Genomic DNA, 20,433 nt, shown 5'->3' on the forward strand with positions numbered 1-20,433 from the left:
AGGAATTATTGATCACTTGTCAGTGTATTTTCTTCCACTTCCTTACTTTTCACTGTATCTCGAGTCTCTTGCCGTGTAGATGATTTTGTGAATACAATACGGTGGCTCAGTGGTTAGCAATGTAGCATAAGAATCCTGGGTTAAAAATTACACCAAAGCCACCATCTGTAAAGAGTCTATATGTTCTCGTGTTCTGTGTATTTCCTATGGGTCCCATGGTTTCCTCTCACACATGTAGACCACGTTCCCACGATCAGGAGTTTCTGCTGCTGCAGAATTTCTGCACCATCTCCGCAGCTTAGTTTACTTTTTATCATGGTTTTGATGCTGCATTATTTGTCTGCGTTTGGTGTCATCCTTTAAGTAAAGCAGTCTTCTATTTGAGATTTCCCCGTATTGACATATATTATATATAATTAAGTGTGAATTACATGAGTAAATTAGTTTCCATCACATAAATGCACCAAAAACGCATGTGTGTCTTTTACTGCGGATTTTCCACATTTTGGTTCAAGTCTATATGGCAAAATCCTCTCAGAAAACTGAGTGTCCCAGAGAAATTGACATGCTGCGGCATAGAAAAACACATCTCAGGTCACTTTATGCAGTGTAAAAAAGAAATACAGTGGACAGGAGATTTCTATTAGGCTATGGGCCCACGGGGCAACATACCCTCAGATTTTGCTGCGGAAAACCTGCGGATTTATCTGGATTTTCCAGATAAATCCGCAGGTACAAACACTCCCCATGTTATCCTATGGAATTCGGGGAGTGCTGTATCAATGCTGTGGTATGTGCAGCTGCAGATTTCCCGCAGCCGCACGTAGCTGCATGTCAATTATTCATGCAGAAATGTCTGCAGATGTCCCGCCTTTCCACTATGGAGATAGAGGCCGGGACTTCCGCAGGTATTTCCCGCACTTGTTCCGCAGGTTTACCGCAACAAAAATGCTTGAATCCCGCAGCAATGGATAGCTGCTGATTCCGGGCAGCAGCTGCGGTAAACCTGCGGCAAAATCCGTGGGTACGTTATCCCGTGGGCTTATAGCCTTAATCCCATCCACTTTGCTTGTATTGTACATTGCAGTGAAAATAAGCATTGTCGAAATCAAGTGTAAAACTGATTGTGAGAATGTTTCTTTAGATTGAGTCTCAGTAGGGACAGGGATGATGTTAAAAGCACTATGGGAATAATGATGCTATATAGTAGTAAAATAAATACAGTAATAATTAGCAAAGTTATGAGCCCCCGTGGGGAAATTTCAGCCTCATTGCTTCGAAACTTTATTGCTAAAATAATTTTCTCCAAGAAATCTGGTCACAGCTGAACTCAGGTAATAAGTTGGGCATTTGGCAGATAGAGACCAATACTACTTAAATAGCAAAAGTCATCACCTGTCTCATATCCCAAAAAGAATATAGTTTATCTATGTGAATTCTCTGAAATGTTATGATTTATTTGTAAAACATTTCCACAAATAATTCAAAGAGGCTTCTTTACTGTGTGACTTTCTTGATGTTTATTAAGACCTGAGCTATCTCTAAAGCACTTCCCACAGAGTGAACAGATATATGGCTTCTCTCTGTGAATTCTTTCATGCTTACCAAGACTTTGTTTACTAGCAAAGCATTTCCCACATAATGAACAGGAGTACGGCTTCTCTCCTGTGTGCATTCTCTCATGCCTAACAAGGCTTGATTTATCTGTAAAACATTTCCCACATTCTGAGCAGGAATATGGCTTCTTTCCTGTGTGTGTTCTCTTATGTAAAATAAGATTTAATTTACCTTTGAAGCATTTTCCACATTCTAAACATGAATAAGGCTTCTCTCCTGTATGATCTCTATTGTGATAAACAAGACTTGCCTTTCCTAAAAAAGATTTCCCACATATGGGACATGAATATGGCTTCTCTCCAGTGTGAATTTTCTCATGTACAACAAGACTTGATTTTGTTGTAAAGCATTTCCCACATTCAGTACATGAATTTGGCCTTTCTCCTGTGTGCATTTTCTCATGTTTAACAAGGTATGAATTATAGCTAAAACGTTTTCCACATATTGAACATGGAAAGGTCTTTTCTCCTGCGTGGCGTCTCTCATGCACACCAAGACTAATTCTATCTTTAAAGCATTTCCCACATTCTGGACATGAAAATGGCTTCTCTCCTGTGTGAATTCTTCCATGTGAAACAAGACTTGCTTTATCTTTATAGCACTTCCCACATTCTGAACATGAATACGGTTTCTCTCCTGTGTGAATTTTCTGATGTGCAACCAGAGTGACTTTACTTATATAACATTTACCACATTCTGTACATGAATACGGCTTCTCCCCTGTGTGAATTTTCTGATGTGCAACCAGAATAAATTTACTTGTAAAACAATTCCCGCATTCAGAACAGGAATACGGCTTCTCCCCTGTGTGAGTTCTCTCATGCTTAACAAGATTAGGTTTAGTTATAAAACATTTCCCACATACTGAACACGGAAATGGCTTCTCGCCTGTGTGAATTTTCTGATGAGTCTTAAGACCTGATTTTGTTGTAAAAAACTTTCCACATTCAGAGCATGCATACGGCTTCTCTCCTGTGTGGCTTCTCTCATGTATAACAAGATTTGATCTATTTGTATAGCCCTTTCCACATTCTGCACATGAAAACAGATTTTCTCCTGTGTGCCTCTTTTGATGAGTAACAAGATTTGATTTTGTTGTAAAAAACTTTCCACATTCAGAACATGAGAATGGCTTCTCTCCTTTGTGACTTCTCTCATGTGTAGCAAGATGTGATTTATCTGTAAAGCATTTCCCACATTTTGAGCAGGTGTACGGTTTCTCCACTGTAAGCTTTCTTACAATCTGTGATTGAGCAGGAGAAGGTTCTTCACAATTAGAGGAATTATCAGTACTGGGCACATTAAGGGTAACAAGGTTTGCTTCTGAGGAGCGCTGCATAAGATCTTCATCTTCTACTTTGCAATTTAATGATAACACAATGATTTCCTTCGAATTTCTACTGGGATTTTCTGTTAGGATAAAAGATTTGTCAAATCTGTTTAAACCATAAAATAAACAAAGTTCTAAGCAATCATAATAAAGGGGATAACCTACTATTGAAGAACCACTTATTAATTCCCTCATCTACTGAATCAGGATTGCGCCTTCACTTTGAGGAGTGTTATGTCTTGCCAGTCTCGTGACCGCTGCAAGCAATCAGAGGCTGACAATCGGTTACAGCCTTTACAATTACGTCTGAGGAAAAGAAACTGTTCTTCAGCTCAGACATAATTGTGAAGCTTCAGCTGTTGATTAGTTGCAGCGGTAATGTGAAATTGTTAGGGGACACGTGGCACAGAGTGGGGTAGTAGTGATGATCTAGGGGGTACACATACATTTGTCTTTTATGCATTAGGCAAATCCAAGGATAAAGTCTGCTATGCATCCGACTGAAGCTGCTCTGTAATAACATCCATACATCAACCACCTGCTGAGCCACAGGTACATGCAAGTAGAAAACAGCAGGTCAGCATCCGAACAAAATATAATCAAAATTATTTCATTCCACGTTAAACAAAAGAAGGGAATTTTGTTACTTACCGTAAATTCCTTTTCTTCTAGCTCTTATTGGGAGACCCAGACGATTGGGGTATAGCTACTGCCCTCCGGAGGCCACACAAAGCACTACACTAAAAAGTGCAAGGCCCCTCCCCTTCTGGCTATACCCCCCCGTGGTATCACGGGTACTCCAGTTTTAGTGCCAAAGCAAGAAGGAGGAAGCCAATAACTGGTTTAAACAAATTCACTCCGAGAAACATCGGAGAACTGAAAAAACCGTTCAACATGAACAACATGTGTACCCGCAAACAACAAAAAAATCCCGAAGGACAACAGGGCGGGTGCTGGGTCTCCCAATAAGAGCTAGAAGAAAAGGAATTTACGGTAAGTAACAAAATTCCCTTCTTCTTCAGCGCTCTATTGGGAGACCCAGACGATTGGGACGTCCAAAAGCTGTCCCTGGGTGGGTAAAGAAATACCTCATGTTAGAGCTGCAAAAAACAGCCCTCCCCTACGGGGATGTCACTGCCGCCTGCAGGACTCTTCTACCTAAGCTGGCATCCGCCGAAGCATAGGTATGCACCTGATAATGCTTGGTGAAAGTGTGCAGACTGGACCAGGTTGCTGCCTGGCACACCTGTTGAGCCGAAGCCTGGTGACGTAATGCCCAGGACGCACCCACGGCTCTGGTTGAGTGGGCTTTTAGCCCTGAAGGAACCGGAAGCCCCGCAGAGCGGTAGGCCTCTAGAATTGGTTCTTTGATCCATCGAGCCAGGGTGGCTTTAGAAGCCTGCAATCCCTTGCGCGGACCAGCGACAAGGACAAAAAGTGCATCGGAACGGCGTATGGGCGCCGTTCGGGAGATGTAGATTCTGAGTGCTCTCACCAGATCTAGCAAACGTAAGTCCTTTTCATACCGGTGAACCGGATGAGGGTAAAAGGAAGGCAAGGATATATCCTGATTAAGATGAAACGAGGATACGACCTTAGGGAGAAACTCCGGAATGGGGCGCAGCACTACCTTGTCCTGGTGGAACACCAGGAAAGGAGCCTTGGATGACAAAGCTGCCAGCTCAGACACTCGCCGAAGCGATGTGATCGCGACAAGAAACGCCACTTTCTGTGACAGTCGAGAAAAGGAAACGTCCTTTAGAGGCTCGAAGGGCGGCTTTTGCAGAGCAACAAGTACTCTGTTCAGATCCCATGGATCTAACGGCCGCTTGTACGGGGGCACAATATGACAGACCCCCTGTAGGAACGTGCGCACCTTAGGAAGACGTGCTAGACGCTTCTGAAAAAACACAGACAGTGCCGAGACTTGCCCTTTAAGGGAACTGAGCGACAAGCCCTTTTCCAACCCCGATTGCAGGAAGGAAAGAAAGGTGACTGTGTCGGTGACAGATTTGACTTTGGAAAGTTGATGATCCATCCGAAAGTCTGTAGAGTCTCTAGCGTAGCATGTAGACTGAGTTGGCATGCCTCTTGAGAGGGTGCCTTGACAAGTAGATCGTCTAGGTAAGGGATCACCGAGTGTCCCTGAGAGTGCAAGACTGCTACCACTGCCGCCATGACCTTGGTGAAAACCCGTGGGGCTGTCGCCAGACCGAATGGCAGAGCTACGAACTGAAGATGTTCGTTTCCTATCACAAAACGTAGAAAACGTTGATGTTCTGTAGCAATTGGCACGTGGAGATAAGCATCTTTGATGTCTATTGAGGCAAGGAAGTCTCCTTGAGACATTGAGGCCACGACAGAGCGGAGGGTTTCCATCCGGAACCGCCTGGCGTGCACATGTTTGTTGAGCAGCTTTAGATCCAGAACAGGACGGAACGAGCCGTCCTTTTTTGGAACCACAAAGAGATTGAGTAAAACCCTCGCCCTTGTTCCTGAGGCGGTACAGGAACCACTACTCCTTCCGCTCTTAGGGAGTCCACCGCCTGCAGCAGTGCATCTGCTCGGTCTGGATGTGGGGAGGTTCTGAAGAACCGAGCTGGAGGACGAGAACTGAACTCGATTCTGTACCCGCGCGACAAAATGTCTGTCACCCACCGGTCTTTGACCTGTGACATCCAAATGACGGAAAAGCGGGAGAGCCTGCCCCCGACCGGAGATGCGGAGGGGGGGAGCTGGAAGTCATGAGGTGGCCGCTTTGGAAGCGGTTCCTCCATTTGCTTTCTTGGGGCGCGCGTGAGCCCGCCAGGAATCTGAGCTTCTTTGCGTCCTCTGAGTCCCTTTGGACGAGGAGAATTGTGTCTTGCCCGAACCTCGAAAGGACTGAAACCTCTGCTGCCACTTTTTCTGCTGAGGTTTGCTTGTTCTGGGCTGGGGTAAAGAAGAGTCTTTACCCTTGGACTGTTTAATGATGTCAGCCAATGGTTCGCCAAACAGTCTATCTCTAGATAAAGGCAGGCTGGTTAAACATTTTTTTGAACCAGCATCTGCTTTCCAGTCCTTTAACCACAAGGCTCTGCGCAAAACTACCGAATTGGCGGACGCCATTGAGGTGCGGCTGGTAGATTCTAGGACCGCATTGCTAGCGTAAGACGCGAACGCGGACATCTGCGAGGTAAGGGACGCCACTTGCGGCACCGCTGGATGTAAGATAGCATCCACTTTTGCTAAACCAGCTGAAATAGCTTGGAGTGCCCATACGGCTGCGAATGCTGGAGCAAACGACGCGCCGATAGCTTCATAGACAGATTTTAACCAAAGGTCCATCTGTCTGTCATTGGCATCCTTAAGTGAAGCGCCATCCTCCACTGCAACTATGGATCTAGCTGCAAGTTTGGAAATCGGGGGATCAACTTTTGGACACTGGGTCCAGCGCTTGACCACATCAGGGGGAAAAGGAAAACGTGTATCCTTAGAACGTTTAGAGAAACGCCTTTCTGGATGAGCGTCGTGTTTCTGGATTGACTCTCTGAAGTCAGAGTGATCCAAGAAAGCACTTAATTTACGCTTGGGATAGAGGAAACGAAACTTCTCCTGCTCTGCAGCTGCCTCCTCTGCTGAAGGGGCTGGGGGAGAAATATCTAACAGTCTATTGATGGCTGAGATAAGATCGTTTACCATGGCGTCCCCATCCGGGGAATCCAGATTGAGAGGGGTTCCAGGATAAGACTCCTGATCACTCTCATCAGACGCATCACAGGGAGACTGATTGCGCTGAGACCCTGAGCAGTGTGATGACGTTGAGGGTCTTTCCCAGCGAGCTCGCTTAGGGTGGCTGGGGCTATCATCTGAGTCATAATACTCAGCCTGTGAAGCCGGGGACCCCCTTGCAGTCTGGATTAAATCCAACTGAGGGGGATTAGAGGACAGAGACCTCGCCGTGTCCATAGACTGAGCCCCAGGCATGGATTGCAAAGTTGCAAGGATTTTTGCCATAGTCACAGACATATTATCCGCAAAAACTGCAAAGTCTGTCCCTGACACCGGGGCAGGACTTACAGGCGTCTCAGCCTGGGTCACTATCTCTCCTGACTCCGGCTGGCGAAGCAGCACCGGATCTGAGCATTGCACACAATGGGGGTCCTTGGAGCCTGCTGGTAGAGCAGCCCCACATGCAGCACACGCAGTGTACACAGCCCTAGCCTTGGCAGCCTTGCGTTTTGCAGATGACATGTTGCTGCCTCCTCAGAGTGATCTGGGTATACAGCCAGGAAGCGACCTCACAGTGCAAGCAATAAGGAAATATATATATGTCCAGTGACACAGTACACTAATACACACTGAGGCACTAGAGGGGCCAGCTGAAAAGCCGCTTACCGCCCGCTTAAGAGCGGGTGTGTGATCTCCAAAGCCCCCTAGTCCAGGTCTCCCAGAGCCTTGCGTCCTTCCTCCAGCCAGACATGCATGTAATGGCTGCCGGCGTCCTGAGAGAGGAGGGGGGGCGGGCCCTGGGCGTTCCTGACTAAGAGCGGGAAGCCTGCTTCCCTCTGTGCCTAGTGAGAGGGCTGGAGCATGTAAATCAGGCTCCAGCCCTCGTCGCTGCCGTGAAACAGCGTCTCTCCCCTACCCTGATTGACAGGGTGGGGGCGGGAACGAATCGGAGCTGCCGGCGTCCTAGGCCGCAAAAGCCGGGGACTAGATTTATAAACGCCACCGCCGTAAAAGCGCGGTCGGCGTGTCCCCGGCGAACTAAAAGTCACAGCAGCGCCGCCGGTCCAGCGGGGGTCAGCGCTGCGTTCCCACACACAGAAAAAAGTCCCCCAGTAAACTGTAGAGACACTAGCTCTAGCGTTACGGTCCCCGGCGCACTACAACACCCAGCCAGCCCGGAGTGTGTCTGTGCCTGCCGGGGACACAGAGTACCTGTATGATGCAGGGCCATGTCCCTGATGGTACTCCTGCTCGGCATCCACCAGGTTCTATGGGTCTGTGGATGGAGCCCGGCGTCAGAGCTTTGAGGCCGGCAGGATCCCACTTCCACAGAGCCCTACAAGGGGATGTGGAAGGAAAACAGCATGTGGGGCTCCAGCCTCTGTACCAGCAATAGGTACCTCAACCTTACAACACCATCAACGGGTGCGAAGGGAGCATGCTGGGGGCCCTATATGGGCCCTCTTTTATTCCATCCGAAATAGTCAGCAGCTACTGCTGACTAAAATCTGTGGAGCTATGCGTGGATGTCTGACCTCCTTCGCACAAAGCTTGAAAACTGGAGTACCCGTGATACCACGGGGGGGTATAGCCAGAAGGGGAGGGGCCTTGCACTTTTTAGTGTAGTGCTTTGTGTGGCCTCCGGAGGGCAGTAGCTATACCCCAATCGTCTGGGTCTCCCAATAGAGCGCTGAAGAAAAAACTAAAATAAAACGCGGTGGAAACAGTATATTACGCATTTCGAACCAACGTTGAACTCTTGGACGGCACGGTGGCTCAGGGGTTAGCATTGCAGCCTTGCAGTGCTGGGGTCCTAGGTTCGAATCCCACCAAGAACACCATCTGCAAGGAGTTTGTATGTTCTCCCCGTGTTTGCGTGGGTTTCCTTCAGGTACTCCGGTTTCCTCCCACACTCCAAACACATACAGATAGGGAATATAGATTGTGAGCCCCAATGGGGACAGTGTTCCGGATGTATGTAAAGCGCAGCGGAACATGTTAGCGCTATATAAAGAATTCTTTTTTTTAGTTTAGTCATAGAGAATACAAAATACCAAGGCTGACATTGTATAAGACACAATAGATCATTTAGAATTAAATTATACAAATAAGGCAAAAATCAGTCACATGACAAGTTGCAACTCACCCTCCCAAATACAATGGAGAGGTTAACCCTTAGGATCCTCAATAGATGACCATAGTGTCCTTTCTACGATTCATTCCCTTAGGATATTTCGTATTTAATTTGACAATCCAATTCGCTTCACGCATAAATAGTTTTCTCTGCCGTCTTCTCCCCTTACAGAAGAGCTGACATTTTCCTTCGCATAGAAATGCACATTGGTTGGAATTGATTATGGTTTTCTTGACAATAAAACTGTTCTTTTGCGATTTTTCATGGCCCACCAAAACTACATAAGGAGGTTTCCCCCCCATCTTTATGTCCTATAGTTTCTAGTATAGGCTCTCTCTGTAAAGGTCTAAAGCGGGCTTTACATGCTGCGATCTCACTAGCGAGATCGCAAGCGATCATACCCGCCCCCGTCGGTTGTGCGAGACGGGCAAATCGTTGCCCGTCGCGCACAACCTCGCTTACCCCCGTCACACGCAGTTACCTGTCCTGCGATGTCGCTCTGGCCGGCAAACCGCCTACTTTCTAAGGGGGCGGGTCGTGCGGCGTAACACGGCAGCCGTCCAATACAAGTGGAGGAGCGGAGATGAGTGGGACGTAAACATCCCGCCCACCTCCTTCCTTCCGCATTGGCGATGGAGGCAGGTAAGGAGATGTTGCTCGCTCCTGCGGTGTCATACAGCGATGTGTGCTGCTGCAGGAACGAGGAACAACAACGCTAATTAGAAGAAAACGATTTTTTGCTTTAGGACGACCTCTCCGCGGCAAACGATTTTTGACGCTTATGCGATCGTTTTAGTTCGCATATAAGTGTCACACACTGCGATATTGGTAATGACGCCGGATGTGCGTCACTAACGACGTGACCCTGACGATAATTCATATAATTCATTAACGATATCGTAGCGTGTAAAACCCGCTTAAGACCAGCATCTCCAACCACTCCTTCCCCACTGACCAGGCCATCTTAAAGACACCCCTTCTCTGCTGTTACTATATAATCACCTAACGAATTAAAGTAAAGAAACGAGAATTTTGTGATATTGTTGACTTATATTCGTCCGGACCTCATGCTTTGGCTTGTGCTGCTGTCGCTCCCCATCCTAATTCGTATAGTGCCTATAAACCCGAGCTTAAGGAATTTATACTGATACCGTGTTTCCCCGATAGTAAGACACCCCTGATAGTAAGATGTAGTGGGGGTTTTGGGGGGGTCGGCTAATGTAAGACGTAGTAAAAATGTATTTATTTTTTTTTTTCTTCTTTACAGTACAGTTACAGCGGCCGAGCGCTCAGCTGAGCGCCCTGACTTGCCGGCGGCAAAGCGCTCAGCTGAGCGCCCTGACTTGCCGGCGGCAAAGCGCTCAGCTGAGAGCTGACACATGCCGGGGGTCGGGCGCTCAGCTGAGCGCCCTGACATGCCGGCGGCTTAGCGCTCAGCTGAGAGCTGACACATGCCGGCGGTCTGGCGCTCAGCTGAACGCCCTGACATGCCGGCGGCTGAGCGCTCAGCTGAGAGCTGACACATGCCGGCGGTCGGGCGCTCAGCTGAACGCTCGGCTACCGAGAAATGTTGAAATGTTGCAGTAATGTTGTCCGTGGTCCATCAGGACCATGGACAACATACAAAATCACGCAGCCTCAGTGCCCTCATGTGCAGCCGCTGGTGGTTAAGTTTCCTTAACTTGCGGTACACTTAGGGCGCAATCGCGGCAAGTCCCCATACGGTACATTGCATGGAGACTTGCTGCGATTGCTGTGGGATTTTTTTCCAATATAAGACATACCCCAAAAGTAAGACATAGTGGCACTTTTGGGGGTAAAAAGAATGTAAGACACTGTCTTACTTTCGGGGAAACACGGTAGCTATTGAATTCCTGCTCACCAATAACTAATTAATGGATTCTTTTTGTAGAACCAGACGCGCTCCAATGAAGTCCCGATTCTTCTTCAATTTGGCTATTCTTTCTGTGGCATGGTGAGAGGAGAAATCAGTTTTTTGATCGTATAGTCTGGTATGGCTGATATGTAGACGATATCCTCCTCGTGTGGTCAGGGGACATGTCAGTCATACCAGACTTTATACATTATCGGGTGACAGACAATAAAGATGAAGGCTGCACATCCAATAATATGATAATGGTATAATGCTACAAGCATGCTGACAATTATATTGAAAAATGAAATTTATAACTGGAAAGTGAACATGTGACTCATGAAATGCATACCTGCCAAGACTATTAGGGAAAAAAAAGATATTTAGCAATTGCACTGATCAATGTAACCGAGCCCCAATACCTTGCCAAAGTATATCTCTATATTGGGTTGAACACAACTCCGCCCCTTTCGGACATGTTTTTCCATTTCCTATATAAGTCAGTCCTTGGTTATCCCTCTCTACATACAGCAGTTTTTAATTGCAATGAGATGACACAGAGTTAGGGTCACAGAGCTAAAGACCCCAAAATAGAGATATACCTTGGCGAAGTATTGGGGCTCCGTTACAGTGATCAGTGCGATTGCTAAATATCTCTTTTTCCCCAATAGTCTTGGCAGGTATGCATTTCATGATTCACATGTTCACTTTCCAGTTAGCAAATTGCATTTTTCATTATAATTGTCAGCATGCTTGTAGCATTATACCATTATCATATTATTGGATGTGCAGCCTTCATCTTTATTGATTATCTATTTTTTTGGCTTGCACTCTGTATACATATATACATATTGGTGCTCACTTCAGTTATCCTTTAGTATACGGGTGACAGACAGTCATGTGGTTCCTGTAAATAGAAGATCACAGCATCTGGCTGCGCAAACTACTCCCCGACTTTCTATTGTTCCTGCTGTCAGAATTCATTGGTATAGGCAGCTTTCCCGCTGGATTTTCATCACTTCCCTTTTTGAACCCAGCAGACACTCGCCTTCCATGCTGCTGATAATCAGCATGCTCTTGGTGTTTAAATACTCCCATCTTCCCTGGAGTGGTGCTGGTGATATTTTCAGTTCATGCTAGCTCTGGTTGAAAGCAGGTGACTTGCTCTCATATGCAGTATCGTTGCTGAAGCAGTGCTGAACTTCTACCTGAGTTCGGTAATAAGTAGTTCATGCTTTTCCCCCTGTGTGTCCTCCTTGTGTATTCTATAGTGTTTAGTGGGGTTGACTAAGCTCATCCCACCCGTTCCCTATTTAGGGTCTAGCACTAGGGATACCTAGGGCCAGGTATCCGGCTCAGCGCATAGGTCGGAACCTATGTAAAGTGGCGGGAGACCACAGGGACCAGCGGTAGGTTTGGTCAGGGGATCACCATCTTCCCCTTCCCTAGATACAGGTTTCCCTTCCCTCGTTCACTTAATACTTCCTGTACCGAGTATGACTTTTTTTTTTTTAAATTCTTTATTTAACCATAAACATGGAAATATTCCAAACTGGATTAGATATATAATAATTGTGAAATGTATGGTAACATTTTTATAACATTCTGGCTGTAACACATGAAAATTCCAACACCGTGACCCCTCCATGTTTACCAAATTTATTTAATAAAACGGGATTACCAGAGTAAATTAAGAATAAGAAAGAAAAAAAGAGAGTCCGTCAAGAAAGATGAAACTGGTGACGAATGAGGGAGGAAGACTCAAAAGGAAAGAGGGGGTGGGGGGAGAGGAGACACTGGGAGAAAATCGAACACAAAGCAGGGATCCACCTTTTCAGATCACTTCCGTCCCACGGCAGCAGTAGACCCCCGTTAGAGTATTTAAACTTGATCCAAGAGCACCATGTTTGGTGAAAGGCCTCATGTCTGTCGTGTAGAGACGCCGTCAAGTCCTCCATGAACATCAGTTCGTTCACCGTTTGCCCACATTGATAACTTCGGCGGGGAAGAGGATCTCCACCCCAGAGGGATACACATCCTGGCGGCCATCAGCAAGAAGCTTAACAGAGACCCTTTGTATGCACGGACAGAGGACTCAGATGGAGCAGAAACAGTTCCGGGACCAAGTCTGTGTATATCCAGTCACATGCCTGATCCCTCCCCGTACACCCTCCCAAAACTGCTGCAACACGGGGCATGCCCAAAATATATGCACCACATCAACAACTAGAGTCTACTGCAGGAAACATTTTGTGTAGTTTTGTTGGGACCCTTAACCACCGGGAAAAGCATTTGTAGTTGGCTTCTTGAAGTTTCGAACTGATAGACGATTTGTGAGCAAGAGAGAGCACCTTGTTTCTCTGCACGGCTAAAAGATAGAGGCCCAAGTCCGACTCCCACTGCAAGAGGAATCTAGAAGGCGGTAAATCTGTAGAGCTAGCATAGTATGTGAGATAGCCAAAGAGTATCTGAGGGTCCCCCCTTCCATGCATAACTTCTCGAATTCAGTGAGGGGTCTGGAGAACTGACTATAGTCTGGAAGAGAACAGATAAAGTGTCTAAGCTGCATAGAGCGCCACAAGCCCAGAGAACAGGGGACCAGGAAATTCCGAAGTTCCTCCGTCGTTAGCCAATGCTCCCCAACTCCAATTTGGTGTGCTCGGAATCTAATTCGAAAAATCCAGACGAAACATCGGGTCAGAAAGACCCGGGGGGGGGGGGGGAGCCTGGGGAGCCGATGGTTGGGGAAAGGGGAGAGGGTATGGGAATTAGGTATCTCCGGACCACCTCATGAGAACAGCAAGATAGCGTGGCGCTAATCGTGGGATGGGCCTTGAGATCTGTGCCCGTTGAGGAGATCACCCATGGGAGCGCCGCCAGTGGAATATCCGTGAAGCTCTGCTCCACCGACACCCAGGGTTTGGCAGCAGAGTGCCTGCACCAGTCCACCATTCTAGCTAAGTGAGTGGCTACATAATATGCCTTGAGATCCGGGAGGCCCAGCCCGCCCCGGGTCCTAGGTCTACAAAGCAGTGACCGCGCCAATCTCGCCGGCTTGTTTGCCCACAAAAACCCAGTTTGCATAGAAGAAACTTCTCAAAAAAAAAAAGGACATAGGGATCCTGATGGGCAAGGTCTGGAGGAGGTACAACAGTTTTGGGAAAATATTCATCTTGAGGATCACGCACCTTCCAAACCACGTAAACGTGCCTTTTGACCAGGTACAATCTTAAGTTTTTGAAGGAGAGGAGTAAAGTTCAACTTGAATAAGAACCCACATTGGCTGTCAATTTGAGTCCCAGGTATCGCAAGTAATGCGAAGCCCATTGAAGATCAAAGGCTCCCCGCAGCTGCAAGACTACCCCCGAGGGGAGGTTGGCGCTTAGTGCCTCCGACTTAGACAAGTTGATCTTAAAATTGGACAGTATAGAGCAGACCTGGGCAAGGGGCGGCCCGCGGGCCACATCCGGCCCGCCTACGCTCTGTGACCGGCCTGCCCGTCTTCAGCCGCTGCAGTGGAGTCGGGCTGCAGCGTGCCGGGCAGGGAGAGATCCTGCAGCTCCGCACAGTCAGTGCAGGCAGCGGAACGCAGGAATCTCTCCTCTGTTCCCTGCCGGCACTTTTTCTGTGACGCACGCACGCGCTGTGATGTTATCAGTACTGCGTGCGTGTGTCATTTCAAAAAGTTCCCGCCCAGCCGGCAGCAAAAGAGCGGCACAGCAGGGGCCTTCACAGAGAGAAGCAGCGATGGTGGCACCTCGGAGAAGAGCATCAGCGCAGCCAGGGCCCGTACAAAAGAAGGAGCAGCTCAGCGGGGGGCCTGTACGGAGGTGCCTGAGGACGGGGACAATAACAAGGGAGAGGTAAGTAGTGACTAATAAGCTGAGGAGGGGACAATGGGGGGGACTAGTGACTAATACTGGGGGTGTAGTGGTTTAGTTTTACAGGTGTAGTATATGGTGTTGTGTATATAGTGATGTAGTATATAGTGGTGTAGTACATGGGGTGTAGTGATGTAGTTTTATTACAGGTGTATATAGGAGTGTAGTATATAGTGATTTAGTATATTACAGGTGTACTATATGAGGGTGTAGTATATTACAGGTGTACTATATGAGGGTGTAGTATATTACAGGTGTACTATATGGAGGTGTAGTATATTACAGGTGTACTATATGGAGGTGTAGTATATTACAGGTGTACTATATGAGGGTGTAGTATATTACAGGTGTACTATGAGGGGTGTAGTATATTACAGGTGTACTATATGAGGGGTGTAGTATATTACAGGTGTACTATATGGAGGTGTAGTATATTACAGGTGTACTATATGAGGGGTGTAGTATATTACAGGTGTAGTATATTACAGGTGTACTATATGGAGGTATAGTATATTACAGGTGTACTATATGAGGGTGTAGTATATTACAGGTGTACTATATGAGGGGTGTTGTATATTACAGGTGTACTATATGGAGGTATAGTATATTACAGGTGTACTATATGAGGGTGTAGTATATTACAGGTGTACTATATGAGGGTGTAGTATATTACAGGTGTACTATATGAGGGGTGTTGTATATTACAGGTGTACTATATGGAGGTGTAGTATATTACAGGTGTACTATATGAGGGTGTAGTATATTACAGGTGTACTATATGAGGGGTGTAGTATATTACAGGTGCACTATATGAGGGGTGTAGTATATTACAGGTGTACTATATGGAGGTGTAGTATATTACAGGTGTACTATATGGAGGTGTAGTATATTACAGGTGTGCTATATGAGGGTGTAGTATATTACAGGTGTACTATATGGAGGTGTAGTATATTACAGGTGTACTATATGGAGGTGTAGTATATTACAGGTGTACTATATGAGGGTGTAGTATATTACAGGTGTACTATATGAGGGTGTAGTATATTACAGGTGTACTATATGAGGGGTGTAGTATATTACAGGTGTACTATATGGAGGTGTAGTATATTACAGGTGTACTATATGGAGGTGTAGTATATTACAGGTGTACTATATGGAGGTGTAGTATATTACAGGTGTACTATATGAGGGTGTAGTATATTACAGGTGTACTATATGGAGGTGTAGTATATTACAGGTGTACTATATGGAGGTGTAGTATATTACAGGTGTACTATATGGAGGTGTAGTATATTACAGGTGTACTATATGAGGGTGTAGTATATTACAGGTGTACTATATGAGGGGTGTAGTATATTACAGGTGTACTATATGGAGGTGTAGTATATTACAGGTGTACTATATGGAGGTGTAGTATATTACAGGTGTACTATATGGAGGTGTAGTATATTACAGGTGTACTATATGAGGGTGTAGTATATTACAGGTGTACTATATGAGGGGTGTAGTATATTACAGGTGTACTATATGGAGGTGTAGTATATTACAGGTGTACTATATGGAGGTGTAGAAAAAAACCAAGGAGAAAAATTGTAGGAAAAATACCCTGACTATAAATAAATGAATTGCAAGTGCTTAATAAACAGGGTACTTAGTGTATACATTTTTGCAAAAAGGTAAGAAGCTGTCTCACCTCGTCACGGTGTACCCATCTGAGACAGTCCCTAACCTACTAAAGTTAAAAACATATTCTGTACCTGACTAGTGTCATGTCAAAACTTCATATATGGAGGTGTAGTATATTACAGGTGTACTATATGGAGGTGTAGTATATTACAGGTGTACTATATGGAGGTGTAGTATATTACAGGTGTACTATATGAGGGTGTAGTATATTACAGGTGTGCTATATGAGGGTGTAGTATATTACAGGTGTACTATATTACAGGTGTACTATATGAGGGTGTAGTATATTACAGGTGTACTATATGAGGGTGTAGTATATTACAGGTGTACTATATGAGGGTGTAGTATATTACAGGTGTACTATATGAGGGTGTAGTATATTACAGGTGTACTATATGAGGGTGTAGTATATTACAGGTGTACTATATGGAGGTGTAGTATATTACAGGTGTACTATATGGAGGTGTAGTATATTACAGGTGTACTATATGGAGGTGTAGTATATTACAGGTGTACTATATGGAGGTGTAGTATATTACAGGTGTACTATATGAGGGTGTAGTATATTACAGGTGTACTATATGGAGGTGTAGTATATTACAGGTGTACTATATGGAGGTGTAGTATATTACAGGTGTACTATATGGAGGTGTAGTATATTACAGGTGTACTATATGGAGGTGTAGTATATTACAGGTGTGCTATATGGAGGTGTATATTACAGGTGTACTATATGGAGGTGTAGTATATTACAGGTGTACTATATGGAGGTGTAGTATATTACAGGTGTACTATATGGAGGTGTAGTATATTACAGGTGTACTATATGGAGGTGTAGTATATTACAGGTGTACTATATGGAGGTGTAGTATATTACAGGTGTACTATATGGAGGTGTAGTATATTACAGGTGTACTATATGAGGGTGTAGTATATTACAGGTGTAGTATATTACAGGTGTACTATATGAGGGTGTAGTATATTACAGGTGTACTATATGAGGGTGTAGTATATTACAGGTGTACTATATGGAGGTGTAGTATATTACAGGTGTACTATATGGAGGTTTAGTATATTACAGGTGTACTATATGGAGGTGTAGTATATTACAGGTGTACTATATGAGGGTGTAGTATATTACAGGTGTACTATATGAGGGGTGTAGTATATTACAGGTGTACTATATGGAGGTGTAGTATATTACAGGTGTACTATATGGAGGTGTAGTATATTACTGGTGTACTATATGAGGGGTGTAGTATATTACAGGTGTACTATATGGGGGTGTAGTATATAGGGGTGTAGTGATGTATATTACAGGTGTAGTATATGGGGTGTAATATGTAGTATATTACAGGTGTAGTATATAGTGGTGTAGTATAATACAGGTGTATATAGGGGTGTAGTGATGTAGTATATTACAGGTTTAGTATATATGGGGTGTAGTATATTACAGGTGTAGTATATGGGGTGTAAGATGTAGTATATAGTGGTGTAGTATAATACGGGTGTATATGGGGGTGTAGTGATGTAGTATATTACAGGTTTAGTATATATGGGGTGTAGTATATTACAGGTGTAGTATGGGGGGGTGTAGTGATGTAGTTTCTTACAGGTTTAGTATATATGGGGTGTAGTATATTACAGGTGTAGTATGGGGGGGTGTAGTGATGTAGTTTCTTACAGGTTTAGTATATATGGGGTGTAGTATAATACAGGTGTAGTATATAGGGGTGTAGTGATGTAGTATATTACAGGTTTAGTATATATGGGGTGTAGTATATTACAGGTGTAGTATGGGGGGGGTGTAGTGATGTAGTTTCTTACAGGTTTAGTATATATGGGGTGTAGTATATTACAGGTGTAGTATATGGGGTGTAAGATGTAGTATATAGTGGTGTAGTATAATACGGGTGTATATGGGGGTGTAGTGATGTAGTATATTACAGGTTTAGTATATATGGGGTGTAGTATATTACAGGTGTAGTATGGGGGGGTGTAGTGATGTAGTTTCTTACAGGTTTAGTATATATGGGGTGTAGTATATTACAGGTGTAGTATGGGGGGGTGTAGTGATGTAGTTTCTTACAGGTTTAGTATATATGGGGTGTAGTATAATACAGGTGTAGTATATAGGGGTGTAGTGATGTAGTATATTACAGGTTTAGTATATATGGGGTGTAGTATATTACAGGTGTAGTATGGGGGGGGTGTAGTGATGTAGTTTCTTACAGGTTTAGTATATATGGGGTGTAGTATATTACAGGTTTAGTATATATGGGGTGTAGTATATTACAGGTGTAGTATATGGAGGGGGTGTAGTAATGTAGTATATTGGGTAGAACGGAGTTAATTATATTAGTCCGGCCCTCTAAACCAATCCCAATTTCTCATGCGGCCCCATGGGAAAATTAATTGCCCACCCCTGCTATAGAGTATTGTTTGAATTCCTGCATTAGCGCTGGGAGCAAAGTAAGTGGGTCTGTGATAAAAAAAAATAAAAAATAGTAGATCGTCCGCAAAGGCCGCTATCTTGTGCGTCGTGCTTCCTATCTTAGGCCATCTGATGCTCGAGTTCTGCCGAATGTATCGCAGCAGGGGCTCTAATGTGAGGATAAAAATTAGTGGGGAAAGCGGGCAGCCTTGCCGTGTGCCACTGGCGATAGGGAAACTCTCCGACAACACCCCATTAACCCGTATGCATGCCGATGGTGAGCTATAGAGAGATCCTATCCATCTGCGCATGTGTGGCGCCCCTGACCTGGTCAGGCACCACTGAGTACTGCACCCATGCTGGGGACAGTACAATACAGGTAATCCAGAAGGCTGACCGAGGTGTGACTACACAGGCGCATAGTGATCAGGTCTCACACATGTACCTTTGAGAGGACCCCTGGGGATCCCAGGAGGGGGAAAAGCCTTCACCTTCACTGGAATAGTGGAGGGGGCCAAAAGCCTCCATCTCCTCTCAAGGGGTGTGGTAAGAGAGTCTGGTTGCTAGGTGGCGTAGGCAGGCACAAAAGGGAAAAGAGAGGGAGGAGTAAAGAGGAGTCTGCAGCAGAGTGTGGAGGAGTGAGGAGCAGCAGTGAAGGTCCCAGATGTGAGCCGGTTCAGAGCAGAGTCCAGGGAGCTCCGAGGAGAGCTGACCCCTTCCCCTGGGCTGCTGTAGTCTGACAGCGTCCGCGCAGTGGCTACCGACGGGGGAGAACGGTCACCTAGGAGTGCTACCCGAAACCCATCTCCAGCTAGAGAGAGAGCACAGAGTGGGAAGTAAGGAGACTGCTAGGGAGAACCAGGCCCAAACGGGCGGCAGATCCCGGAGCGGGGATAGATCCACCTTTCCTTGCTAAACCTGCCGGTGTGGGGCCCTCAAAGCCCACACCACAACAACTAAAAGCCGCAGCCACGTAGCCACAGTTAGGGCCCACAGTTCACAGGAGGCAAGAAGCTGGAGTGATCTGGCCCAGGCAACAAGCACACGGCAAACGAAGGGGAGTGAGGCTTCAGCAACTTCCCTGGGTGACCCCCATAGGGACTAAAAGTCGGGGTTACCCCAAACCACCAAGGGCTAAGGAAGGCGAGTTGGTAGTCACCATCAGAAGTCAGCCTGAAGGATACCTGGTTCCCGCCTGGTTCATCCCAGCTACGCCCGGGTTACTCACCCTGCCACCTGAAGTGAGTAAAAACCCTGAAAGACATTCTGCCTGTGTGGAGTTATTCTGCGCCTTGTGGTTCTACGCACCTACACAGGGCCCTGGGGCTTGCCTCACTCTCAGGAGGCTATTCCAACTAACTGCACTCACCATCAGCCCCAGGCGTCCCTCAACCTGCAGTGGCGGTCCCTACTAGCCGCAATACTGAGAGTGGCGTCACGACAAGAAGAAGATCTCCTACCTGTGACCAGATCCAGCCGAGTGGAGTCCCTGAAGGTAATGCACCGACACAACACCTGTGGGGCTTCACACATGTTGCCCCCCAGCCCCAGCGAGGCAAGGACTCGGTCAAACGCCTTGTCGGCGTCCGTTGACAGCAACATAAGAGATCCACCATCTGTCTCATTAGCCTTGTGAATTAGGTTTATGGCCCTCGTAGTGTTGTCTCTCGCCTCCCTGCTCAACATGAAGCCAGCCTGTTCAGGGTGGACTATACCCCCCGAGCAAAGGGGATAGACGATCGGACAGAATCTTAGAAAACAATTTTA

General features: G+C 46.0%; 1 protein-coding gene across 1 annotated transcript in view; it reads right to left on the bottom strand.

The window, feature by feature from the left end:
- Positions 1–919: 919 nt before the first annotated feature.
- Positions 920–20,433, bottom strand: part of LOC142243775 (uncharacterized) — a 69,714-nt gene continuing 50,200 nt past the window's right edge. The window contains exon 3 of the mRNA XM_075315974.1: positions 920–3,027. Coding sequence (XP_075172089.1) covers positions 1,484–3,027 — 1,544 coding nt within the window. The 3' untranslated portion in view covers positions 920–1,483. The remainder of the gene's footprint in view (positions 3,028–20,433) is intronic.

Source organism: Anomaloglossus baeobatrachus, chromosome 6, assembly GCF_048569485.1.
Source record: "Anomaloglossus baeobatrachus isolate aAnoBae1 chromosome 6, aAnoBae1.hap1, whole genome shotgun sequence".
Lineage (NCBI taxonomy): Eukaryota > Metazoa > Chordata > Amphibia > Anura > Aromobatidae > Anomaloglossus > Anomaloglossus baeobatrachus.